The 13441-nt window shown below is 33.5% G+C and overlaps 2 protein-coding genes across 5 annotated transcripts in view; one reads left to right on the forward strand and one right to left on the reverse strand.

The window, feature by feature from the left end:
- The window catches only part of LOC118266947 (annexin B9), a 28322-nt gene extending 15255 nt beyond the window's left edge, over positions 1 to 13067 (forward strand). For all 4 annotated transcript variants that reach the window (XM_035580607.2, XM_035580608.2, XM_035580610.2 and 1 more), the window contains 5 exons: positions 402 to 481; positions 1010 to 1082; positions 9096 to 9269; positions 9882 to 10063; positions 10541 to 13067. In XM_035580607.2, coding sequence (XP_035436500.2) covers positions 402 to 481; positions 1010 to 1082; positions 9096 to 9269; positions 9882 to 10063; positions 10541 to 10597 — 566 coding nt within the window. In that variant the 3' untranslated portion in view covers positions 10598 to 13067. The remainder of the gene's footprint in view (positions 1 to 401; positions 482 to 1009; positions 1083 to 9095; positions 9270 to 9881; positions 10064 to 10540) is intronic.
- Positions 3964 to 4993, reverse strand: LOC126912157 (uncharacterized). Its single transcript, XM_050702911.1, has 2 exons — positions 4709 to 4993; positions 3964 to 4609 (listed from the first exon to the last, which is right to left on the reverse strand). Exons 1-2 carry the CDS (start codon positions 4964 to 4966, stop codon positions 3968 to 3970), a joined length of 900 nt encoding a protein of 299 aa, XP_050558868.1. The 5' UTR covers positions 4967 to 4993; the 3' UTR covers positions 3964 to 3967.
- Positions 13068 to 13441: the final 374 nt, after the last annotated feature.

Here is a 13441-nt window from a genome sequence, read left to right on the forward strand (position 1 = left end):
GTTTTAACAAAGAGATAGAGTAATATAATTTCGCAATTAAAATATGTATTTGTAAGGAGAATGAAATAACTTCAAAAATTTTTTTTAGTAGTTTAACCCTGTAAACTAGCAGTTAGATCACAGTAAACTTGCCGATGGATCGATTGATAGTAAGCACCGCCGTGCTTGGACATTCGAAACACCAGAGGCGTTACAAGTGTGTTGCCGACCTTTTGGGGGTTAGGAATTTAAGAGTTGTTAGGGAATCGGGAATTGAGAAGATTGGGAAAGGGGAGTAATTGGGCCTTAGGTAAACTTACTCACCCAACGCAAGTTGTTTCACGTCGGTTTTCTGCGAGTTACAAAATACCCATGTCCTATTACGAATTAATTTATTCATTAAACGTTTATTTGTTTCACAGTGTACGGAAATCTTCTTGAGGACGATCTGCGCGGTGACACATCCGGGAACTTCAAACGGCTGATGACGTCACTCTCTATGGTAAGTTATTTTTTTAAATGAATTTTTTTTTTTTGCTGTGGTTTTGGTCTGTGACTCGCATTCTTTTACAAAGAGGTTAAAAACGATCTTCCTCTGCTTACCCTTCTAAGGAACGATAAGCATCTCAGGATTAATAGGACAATGGTGATACTAAGTATCACTATGCTAATTAATTTTATCAAAATACTAGCTTCTGTCAGCGGCATCTCCCGCGTTCTTGTGGAATTAAAAGGCTATAGTCATAATCCATATCCGTTGTAAATTTCATTCAATAATTCCTTCAGCCATTTTAACGTGATTGAGTAATAAACATGCACACGAAGTAACAAACTTTCGCATTTTTAATATGAGAGTTTTGTAAGATAAGTTCCTCTAGTAAATTTCAAATGAGATATTAAACTAACTTTATATTTTTAAATTGACGGAATATATATTTTTTTAATATTGCATGAATGTATTTAAGGATTTTTAACTATTGCATGAATGTATTTAATGTTATCTAACGATTTTATTTACTATCGTTTCTAGGGCAACCGATCTGAGGACTTCCACGTTGACGCAGAGAAGGCTAGGGAGGACGCCAGGAGCTTGCTCCAAGCTGGTAAGATATTGAACCTTATTACTATAGCCATAAGAATGAAAAATCTGTGAATAATACCCAATAAATATCACTGCTCAGTTCAAACAAAAATAAACCATAAAACGTTAAAATAAGGTCGAAAATTGCATGATTATACAATGTATAGGTCGATGACACACGACCTAGGTTAATACTTAGGTTGTTCTATGCTGTTATTAGTACCAAAACAATAGTTTGAATGTAATCTTTTTAAGGTTCTAGCTTCCTTAAGGACGCGTTCTCATAATTGACAGGTATCGAATCGCATCACTACATTGACACGACTCTCGACAATACACACATACGCACGGATAGCTGCGGAAATTATGACAAAATGAACTTGATACTTTGAAAGTTTGAATATTTTCTTACTTTCTTTTTTAATATTTTTATTTTGTTTAGTGCGTGCGTAGACTCAAATGTTTTGTGTTATCTGTTGTTCAATTCCGTTCAGTGCCGAATTTGGGCTCGGATTATTCGATTGGTGTCATTTTCATAGTTTTCGGAAAGTAAGCGTTCGAAATCAAAAATCAAATGGTGCCAACGCAAAACTAACTTTTTACATGCTTTTATTTAGTTTCATATGTAAAGGATGTATGTATGTGTGTTTGTTTGTATGTTTCATAAATGATAAATGATAAATGATAAATGATATTTATTTCTGTAAATAGATTATAAAATAACACTTTTACACGTCAATTCTATATAACCGACCTCTTCCAACTCGATTTTTACCCATTTTAAACGGACCGATTTCGTTCAAACTTTGTAGACTTATCAAGGACCGGTGGCAAATTAATACCTCGTAGAAATTAATCAAGGGTCAGGAATCCCTGACGTGGACACTTAACAGCCCAGATGAACCTGAAGAGATATGAATATACTATCTTAAGAAAAGTTGTTCAGCGTGATGAGCACATTTTAGCGCCATACGAAAATCGAGGATGTAGAATCCCTGACATGGACTCCAGCCCAGTCGAACCTGAAGAGATTTAAATATACTTTCAACAAAAGATATTTAGCGTGATGAGCATTTTATATGAATATACTATCTTAAGAAAAGTTGTTCAGCGTGATGAGCACATTTTAGCGCCATACGAAAATCGAGGATGTAGAATCCCTGACATGGACTCCAGCCCAGCCGAACCTGAAGAGATTTGAATATACTTTCAAGAAAAGATATTTAGCGTGATGAGCACTTTTTCGCCATATCTTTTATACTAATTATTCTCATAACAATACTAAATTTTCCGCCTACTGTTAGTATTAATATTAAAATTATTTTGTTCGGTTCATCACAAAAACATGTTTTTAAGTTTTTTTAATCTACAATGTGATAGGGGTGGGACTTCTAACCCGTTAAGGCTGAGTACTACATCTAATTTTATCGACAAAAAAAATAATATGGGGGTTGAACCCCTAATTGAAAATATTGAAAAATTGTGATTTTTTCGGTAAAAATAATTCACAAATGATTTTTTTCTCACCAAAACATTATCAAACATTTGAAAAAAGTAATGAATTAGTTAGCCAAGGTTATTAGCTACCGTTTGTCGTTTTTTTTTGTTTCTACGACGCATACAACCTTTGATATCAAAAAAAGTAAAAAAAATATTAAAATTGCCATAATTTTAAGGGGGATTCGACCCCTTCGACCCCCGACTTTTGTCGATAAAATTAGATGTAGAACTCAGCCTTAACGGGTTAGAAGTCTCACCCCTATCACATTGTATATTTTATTATGGTTTTATATCAATGGTTTTCGGGGTCGCCAAGATAAAAAAAAAACAATTATGGTAACGAACGTGACAAGACCTGGGTGGAACAAACAAAGAAAATACATAAAATAAATTAAACATCAATTCTTTATTTTCACGATATTTGTTTGAATATGCGAGGAATGAGCCCGTAAATTCATATTTCTTGCCTGTCTTGGGTCAATTAATTCCGTAAGAAGACAATTTTTATAAAATCGAATGATTCACTCCGTATTCGATATTAGCGACCCCAAAAACCACAACAATGACACTCATGTCGAAAAATGACATTGCCAGAATCTCTATAGAGCTTTGTCCCACCAAAAAAATATAGTGTACTGACATGCCAAATGTAGCATTCTATTGCTGCTCTATTAGTGATAACTAAAAACATGATTAAAAGCCTTTAGATCTTGCGGTTTCTATATGAATCTAAGTACAAAATATTACATTTAGGTTAGGTTAATTGCAGTTATAATAGTAGAAATAATTAAATTACAATGCTATCATAGGGTGTTTAGCTATGAAAGGAAGGAATGTCATCACTCATCACCAATATCACCTTTAGTAATCCTACTTTAATTCATAATCATAACGAAACAACAATGTAAACAGAACAGACAGAGCGAATGTCAAATAATGACTTTTTGGACATAATGACACACGCACGCCAATGAGGTTTCGTTACATCTAATCACTAACGTTCAAACACGAAATCATAATTATAATATGCATTCATTATAATATATATTATAAAAAAAAAATTTACTAGCAGTATGTATTAAAACCAAATTCATATTAAAATTCGTACACATTACATTAATAAATCTTTTTTTTTATTGAATTACTCGTTTTGTTCCTTGTGCAAGCGTACTAAGAAACGCAGAGGGTCGCGATAAATACAGGAAATAGGCCTTGGGTTTTTTAAATTCTTTTTATTTCCTAATTTTTATCCGCAAGTTTATCAGAATAATAATTAAGTAACCAAGGGTCTTATTTTCATTGCATAATTTTGATTAATTTACATTTTTTGTACATTGATGAAATTTAGTGGGGGATCTGGCATGGTCATTTATATATTTATGTCGGCGCCATCTTGAACTTAGATTTTCACTTTATATTCGTTATAAGCGACCCCAAAAACCATGAAAATGACACCCATGATGGAAAGTTGGCAAATCTAGTCGGCGCCATCTTGGATTTTGATTTTGACTCCATATTCGCTATAAGCGACCCCAAAAACCATGAAAATGACACCCATGATGGAAAGTTGGCAAATCTTGTCGGCGCCATCTTGGATTTTGATTTTGACTCCATATTCGCTATAAGCGACCCCAAAAACCACGAAAATGACACCCATGATGGAAAGTTGGCAAATCTAGTCGGCGCCATCTTGGATTTTGATTTTGACTCCATATTCGCTATAAGCGACCCCAAAAACCATGAAAATGACACCCATGATGGAAAGTTGGCAAATCTTGTCGGCGCCATCTTGGATTTTGATTTTGACTCCATATTCGCTATAAGCGACCCCAAAAACCACGAAAATGACACCCATGATGGAAAGTTGGCAAATCTAGTCGGCGCCATCTTGGATTTTGATTTTGACTCCATATTCGCTATAAGCGACCCCAAAAACCATGAAAATGACACCCATGTTGGAAAGTTGGCAAATCTTGTCGGCGCCATCTTGGATTTTGATTTTGACTCCATATTCGCTATAAGCGACCCCAAAAACCATGAAAATGACACCTATGTTGGAAAGTTGGCAAATCTTGTCGGCGCCATCTTGGATTTTGATTTTGACTCCATATTCGCTATAAGCGACCCCAAAAACCATGAAAATGACACCCATGTTGGAAAGTTGGCAAATCTTGTCGGCGCCATCTTGGATTTTGATTTTGACTCCATATTCGCTATAAGCGACCCCAAAAACCACGAAAATGACACCCATGATGGAAAGTTGGCAAATCTTGTCGGCGCCATCTTGGATTTTGATTTTGACTCCATATTCGCTATAAGCGACCCCAAAAACCATGAAAATGACACCCATGGTGGAAAGTTGGCAAATCTTGTCGGCGCCATCTTGGATTTTGATTTTGACTCCATATTCGCTATAAGCGACCCCAAAAAGCATGAAAATGACACCCATGATGGAAAGTTGGCAAATCTTGTCGGCGCCATCTTGGATTTTGATTTAACCTCATGTTCAAAATAATATAACGAAACATTCTATATTCAGTAAAGTGTTGCTCGTACAGAATGTGTAAAAAAACATACAAACAGCCGAACATAGTACCTCCTCCTTTTTGTGAAGTCGGTAAAAATATCAAGATTGGTTTGTGAAGTATAATATCAAATATTTTGTACTCGTACAGCGATCTTTTTCAAGGCCATTTTTTGTAACAGGCGACGCAGCGTCCACCCACGACAGCGCTCGAGCGCAGACTGAAATTTCATTTGACATTTTCTATCCAATAAATCTAAATAGTAAACAAATAAAATAACCCTTATTGCTACGCTTTAAAGGTGATGTCTGACAGCAAAATAGGAGGAAAAATTAAACGGGAACTTTTATTTATTTCCGAGACAATTTGAAATATTTTCGTAATTTTTTCCCATAGTATAATTTTTGATTATGTCTGCTTCCCCGGGATATTTTTTTGAGATTCAGAATTATGCGTGTAGTAGCAGTAAAATGTTCCTAAACTCAACCCTTTTTTGTCAATTTTGTGTGAAGAGGTAAAGAAAAATCGTGTTTGCAATAATAAAATATATATTTTTCACATTACAAATCAATATTTTGGAGATAAAGAAGTGATCTATCTATTGTAATTGTTAGTTATGTTCAGTTAAGTTTCTTTTGGTCGTAATATGTACTGAAAAATAGCTTATTTACGTCAGATTTGAGAACGCGTCCTTAAAGAAACTAGACTATTTGCCTTCAAATTATCGGACTAATTCAATACATGTGACATATCTGAAGTGGCATATAGGTGCTAATTTTATTATAGGCAAAGTCATCTTTAAAGCATTTTCAATTCTACTACAAAAGAAATAAGGTTGAAAATGTAATGAAAGAGTAGAATGTGCTTAATTCAGTGGACAGGATTATAAATTAAGATTAATCTGCATATAATCAGCAATAATTATATTGCTCATTCAAAGAAAGTGACGCAAACACAAGTGTAGGATTACTGTTGTAATAAATTAACTAACTAGGAAAGAACATTAAAACTAGACGTCTCGTTTAAATACTGATTTTGCATCCTGCATGAACCTCTTTGCGTGATCCACAAATTGTTGTTCCGAGTCTAGGTGTCATGTGTATATGAAATTGTATGTTTGTAAACGCACCCACGCACACGGAAAAAATCTAGAGCAACGTTTATTTTAAAAATAAAGTGACAATACTGACGATATTTTTTATAGTATACAGGATGTGATAATGCATCTGTGGCTGTATAAAATAATAATCAACAATGCGGTCAAATCGGACACCAGTTGAATTTAATTACGAACCAGTTTGGTTCCTATTTTAAAACAAGAACGCAGATATACTGACAGTCACACCCATATAATTATGTACAAGTATGCTTACATCCATATAAATAAATCTATAGATATAGATTCTTTATAACTAAAGAGTTTCTTTGTTTGAACGCATTAATCTCTGAAACTGCTGGTTCAAATTGAATAATTATTTTTGTGTTAGATAGTCTGTTTATCGAGGCAGCCTATAGGTAGGCTATAAAATCTTCACACTATGATCAATATAAGCCCACTTATCTCATTTAAAGTGATGTATTTAATACAAAATTTCCTCACAATGATTCCAAATCATTTCGTGTTCTTTGAATCTTATTATTTCATTGAAGTAACGAATGCTAAGAGGCCCTCGTATGATAATCAAAGTTCAAGTGCGTTCGACTTGTTTCCAACTCATGTTTACTGTGAATCAACCTGTATATAAGTACCTACTTAGAAGAGTTACCTCAAGACGAAATATACACCTTATCGTGTTGAGGTTAACCTTCAAATTAGCTTAAGTGTTTGTTACATAACCGACCATATAAGATAAATAAAATGTATGAAATAAATATAAAGACATCCTTTTATAAGTTGATTAAACAAAAAGTCAGTTAGAAGTAATCCTACATCCAGTTTCAATAACCTATCTCTAAACTAGACATAGAATAGTTCGATCCGGAGCTGCGGACTCTGGCTCGTAAAGCAGGAGAAGGAACGGGGTGGTTTTTAGTCAGTAATAGTCTGACATTCCGTCTCGCCTCGCCCAAGGTGGGAGAAGTCATTTTATAATATATGGAGAGTAAGTTTAAAACTATATTAAAATTTAGTAACCAAATACATCAATAAATTAATGTTGAAACTGGCAATTAGTGTGTTTTGGAATCAGATTGTGTTGTAGATTTCATTTGTTACCAAACTACTGTCTTAAGTACAGTTTGCTCAAGAATTATCTTTATTTAAATAGGTGTTAATTTGGTGTTTACTTTAAGCCAAGTTTTATTATCAATAGCTCCATAAAATCCTAACTTCAATACATATGACATTGACCTTGTCAGCATAACAAAGGATTGTATATGAATAGTACAGAACAAATGATTTCCTACCACATTTTTAACGTGATATGAATCAAAATAGCGTCAACAAAGATGTGTATCACCTGTTTAAACGTCTAGTTGTATGTATGTATAATGAGCTAAGATTGTCCTATGCGTAATACCTGTTTAAAGTAAAAAAGAAAAATTACTTTTGTTTTATGACTAATGGTCTTGATGATATAGTAATTCAGTTTAGTTTTTGATGTGTGTGAGTCATGTACTGACGTTAGTATACATCCATTAATGTTACTCAGATTCGCTAAATAGGTCCAATGAGTTACACACGAAATAGTATCAGACCAGATACACCAAAGATGAGTGACGTCACTAGCTCTGACTATAACTTCACTGTTTATCTATTCTCTAGAATTGTTGTATATACAGTTCAAATATACTTCATCGAGCTGTTGAGCTCTAACTACATATTATGATGGTGTGTTAAATGTAATAATTTCTAGGAAACTACTCTATGTGCCTCCTTGTCGCTTAGTTACCAGTATATGCGCATAAAAATGTGAAATTTTGGAAATAATCCCATCATTTAGATATCCATTAATTCACTGCCAGAAAAACCGAACATTAAATCAGCCCATCAAGACAAAGCTGTGTCATAATAAAATATTCTAACGTTCGAGGCCTATTCACAGTTTATTCCAATAGTGACGTTCTTTAAAAACCCACTATCCTTTTCCGTAAGCACTACGTCACAACCTTAATCTTCAAATTCGATGATTAAACCATGACGTCATTATTGCACAACGCTTTGACCCAGAAATGTGACGTCATTATAATAAATGACTGTCTTTAAGGCCAGTGGTCGAGTTTTTATATCTACGTCATTTGATGGTTTGTTTATATGCTTTGTGACGTAGGTAGGAGTAATAGGGATTCTCTTTAAAAGGTGTATGAGTGTTGTTCTGAAAATAGATTGAATTAGATAGAGTAGTAATTTGTGAGGAGATGTATTAGTCATAACTATTATGATTGGGTTGTTTATAACTTCATTAGACCATAATAACTATTAGTCATGTGACAATGCATTCTCATGCATGAGAGTGCGGGTTCGAAACCTATCAACGGCAAAGTACTAATGTGACTTTTTCCGAGTTATATGTACTTTCTAAGATTATTTAGACACTTATTGACAAACGGTAAAGGAAAACATTGTGAAGAAATTTGAGCTTATAATTTCTAGTTATTAGTTTGAAATCGCCAACCCCCATTCAGCAAGCGTGGTGATTACCTAATGCTCCAACCTCCGTGTGATAAGAGGCCTTTGGTCAGCAGTAGCCTCATATAAGCTGTTGATGTGTGATGTGAAAAGGTTTTCCATTTCTTAAAATATATTTATTCGTAGGTTAATATTGAATTACAATCTATACTATAATATTATAAAGCTGAAGAGTTTGTTTGTTTGTTTGTTTGAACGCGCTAATCTCCGGAACTATTGGTTCGAATTGAATAATTCCATTTGTGTTGAATAGTGCATTTATCGAGGAAGGCTATAGGCATATATAAAACATCACGCTATGACCAATAGGAGCTAAGCAGAGCGGGTGAAACCGCGCAGAAGTAGCTAGTGTTTAATATATATTTAAATATTCTTCTTCCAGGTGAACTACGTCTCGGCACTGACGAATCAGTCTTCAACGCGGTACTCTGCTCCCGTTCCTTCCCGCAGCTGAAGGCCATATTCCAAGAGTACCAGTATCTGACTGGACACGACATCGATGACGCCATCAAGGCTGAGTTCTCCGGTGACCTTGAGAAGGCTTTGAGGGCTATCGGTAAGAATTTAATGTTGTTATAATGTTAAAGTAGGCGTGTGTGAAAGGAGTGTTTATTTTTTAAGTGATTCGTTGATGTTAATGTTAATGTTATGGCAATAGGCTCACCACCTATTACATGGGACTTAGGTACAACATAAATTGTGAAAAGTGGGTGTACACTGTAGTGGCATTAGATGCCATAATGTGCACCTCTGCCTACCCCTTCGGGGATTAAAGGTGTGAAGATGATTCGTTGAATGAATGTTACAAAATGCTATAAAAATGTGCTGCAAGATTGATCCTCGTATGCATCAAAAGGTGTTTGTTTAAAATTTGAATGGGCATTAGACCCATAATGTGTGGTTGCTCTATTAGCATCTAATTACGTAGCCATCATAGCCACAAATTACAAAATTGGTGTTGCGTGTGTCCATGGGCGGCGCTGATCGTTTAGCATCAGGTGAAACGTTTGCTCGTTTGCTCCCTATTCCATAATAAAAACTTATTGATTTGCAATTGTAATTGATTTGTGGGTCTAGATTAATTTATGTGCATAAGCACCCACTCAAATTCAATACTTTGTGTAGTTACATACTAAATCTTTACTAAACAAATCATTCTAATTTACAGTGAAAAGCGTCCGCAACAAGCCGATGTTCTTCGCGGAACGTCTGCACAAGTCGATGAAAGGTCTGGGCACCAACGACCGTCAGCTCATCCGCATCATGGTCACACGGAGCGAGATCGACCTTGGAGACATATCAGACGCCTTCCAGGCTAAATATGGAGAGACGCTGCAGAGCTGGATTGAGGTATGTTTCTCTTAACGTTCAGAATATCCCTATTATAATTATTGAGCTTTTAATGGTATAGATAGTATACATTAACAACATCAGAGTTGTTGCAAGTGGTCTTTACCGGTATTTTGGGTTTTTTAGGATCAAGGATTGGGGTTGATGGAGAAAATTAAACCCCGGTAACCTAAGTTGCACAGCAAACCGATTGATTAACCCACCGTTATAACTTTATGATTGTTTAAATATTTAGAAATTTAAAGTGACTTATTCCATCGTCAATTTTATATCACTTTTTCTTGAATTCAACATCGGTCGGCTAGATGCGACATAAAAAAAAGCAAAATGTAGTGTAGTGTGGTTTGACCACTGGTACATAAAAATGCATAATAAGGAAAACAAAAAATCTAAACGCGTAAACAAACGATAATAAGATAACTACTTTACTAAAAGATAAATCAGTATTACTAATCAAATCCATTCCTTTTCTTCCAGGGTGACTGCTCCGGCCACTACAAGAAGTGTCTGCTAGCGCTCCTCGGCCTCTACTAAACTCAGAAGCACCTGATGCCCGCCATCAGCTTCCCAAGTACATCGTAATTTAATGTTTCATTTATTATTACTCTTTAAATCTCAATGGTTATCGATGTAATTCATATTATTTTTAAGATTGTCTGAAGTATCTCAATGTTATTATTTTTATTAGTAAGTTTTCTATACATTTTTTAATACGTCTACAGTAAGTTTTCAACGTCATATTGGTTTGTTTATGATCGATGTAGATTTTAAAAAACGACTTTATGAACATACATTTCGAATATCTTACACTTTACATATTTCAAAAAACCCAAATATTTCAGCATATGAATACTATTGTACATGCACCTACATCGATTGTATATAAACCAATAAAAAAAGCAAAAACTACTTTTCTGCAAAAAAGTTTTAGATTATTATCAATAGATGGCGCTATACCGGTATTGAATAGTGACATCTAACGTGACATATTGTAACTAAACGTCCTTAAAAGGTATTAATATTGGCTTTCGAATGTTATACTAATTGCTTTAGATCTTTTGATGATTTCCCTTCAGAAAAAGGGTTTTTAAGGATTTTTCTATCTCAACTATGACGATCTTATTAAAAATTTATAAATATCGCAAATTAAAATACAACGCCTTATTAAAATAAGCTGTAATTTTAATTAAGTATAGTTACACTGTTTACATACAAATCTAATATATTATTATTTCTCGCTCATTAAACATTGAAATTTATTTATTAAAAATAAAAAAAATTAACGCAATTCGTCCACGGGATCTGAACAAAAAATCTCTTTACTTTTACAAAAAGTAAAAAAAAACTGTATTATAATATTGGTATTATTGAAAATTCTATATTTATTCAGAGTTTGACTCTTAAGTTATTAAAATAATTCGAATATATTGTGCCTAAAAAAATGTATGTACCTCGTACAGTGTTCAAAAGACGCCCCATTTTTTAAGCTACATAATTATTATACTCGTTAAAGCATATACAATATTAAAATGCTAGAAAGAGATAACTAGATTTGCTATGCGTGCTTTGTATAGCTCTGTCCCTTTCTCTATGACATTATGGGATAGAATTACGTATAGCTTAGTAGAAAATATTTCATTACTTCTTGGTAGGTATATGTTTCATTTATAAAAACAATATTAAAAAAGTAATTATACTTTTTTATATTTGTATCAAAATGTGTTTTTAAGGTTCATTTTGTATTTCATACCATTTTTAATTAAAACTATTAAGTTTAATCACAATAATGTACGAATCTGTTCAGAATTTAAGTTAAAATATAGATTTTTTATTGTTATTCTATTAATTAATGGTTTGTCTGCATTTAAGTTAAAGATAATAAAATTAAAAGACAGGCTTCAAATTATATCTATTTATTTGTCTTTTCAACGATAAATATAAATTATTATACATGCCTAAAATATATGTCACTAATTTTAAAGCAAGAGTTCCTGAACGTCGCCTTATACAAAATAAATAATTAATATTGGAAAACAAATACACAATTTACAATATTTTTAAATATTAATAATTACAATTACAAATAAGATTGATATTATATTACGATTTCTCCCACCACTACCAAGGAAACATGCGCACACGCCTTATTCCATATACAAATGGGGGTTACCGTTTTTGTACTTACCAGATGGCGTAGTGTAGCAAGAAGTATTTAGTCCAATCACTGTCAGCTGTAAGAAATTTTACGACCAATGGTGTGACACTAGTTAATTCCCTATTGGACGTAAAGACAAGACGTTTACACTAGCTCCATCTGGTGAGTAAAAATAACGTTAGTCCCCATTTAAAAGCTATTCAGATTATAAACCTGTAACCGCTATCAACTAAAACTTATGCACTAAAACGCAGTGATTTTTGTACGTCATAGCGTAATAGTATATTTAATTTAGTTTTTAATCCAATGAAGCGAAAATTCAATTGTTTAGAATTTACGTACGCTGATTGGGTAAAAATTCCTTTTTTTTTTATTTCAGTATTGTAATAACGAAATTATCTAAAATGTCGTGTCTGATGTTTGCTTTTTAACGAAATGAAATATTTTAATACCATTTCTACTAATACATTTATTCTCAAACATTAATTGGTTCCAATTCACTAGTGAAGCTACTCGTTCAAAGTTTATACTCACGTATTGGTGCCTATACGATTCTTATTTCAAATTATCAAAAGTTCATTGACACCTAAGTGAAATAATTCGAACACATTATAAAAATAGCAAAGGTTACTCTCTAATATTTGAATAGCTTTTAATATTCAACCCTATTGTTAAGAACATAAAGTTTCGAATATAGTAAAAGTAAATGCTTATTGTATCGGTATGGGTGCTCTAGACCTCTCTACGTGCCTAGTTGTGTGACAACGTTTCTTGACGCCTATACGCCAATTGTTCTGTATTTTATACACTCAAACGTGTAATTTATTTAATAAATGATTATGTAAGTGATGTTTTGTTTTATTTCTGTACCTTTTATTAAAGTAACGTTAAGATTTTTCATTGTGAGGTTTAGTTAATATTAAATGTTACCTATCATTACCTACTTTCCGTATAAAAATATAATTTGAGCAGGGAGCGATTTCTGAAAATATCTGTTGCAAAAACTGTTATTTGTTAGTTAAGAATTAATTAATTATTGACTACACGATTGCCGCGGTCGCTGGGCAATCGGCTGTTGCGTATACTTGTAGCCAGTAGCGGGTTCGATACCCCGAACAGAGCAATTTCTTTGTGACTGGTCCGTAAAATAAAAGCAATTTATTGTATTGCAAAATATTAAATAAAAAAACGCCGTGGCGGCAGCGTTTATAAAATAATTATTT

Source organism: Spodoptera frugiperda, chromosome 23, assembly GCF_023101765.2.
Source record: "Spodoptera frugiperda isolate SF20-4 chromosome 23, AGI-APGP_CSIRO_Sfru_2.0, whole genome shotgun sequence".
NCBI classification, from domain to species: domain Eukaryota; kingdom Metazoa; phylum Arthropoda; class Insecta; order Lepidoptera; family Noctuidae; genus Spodoptera; species Spodoptera frugiperda.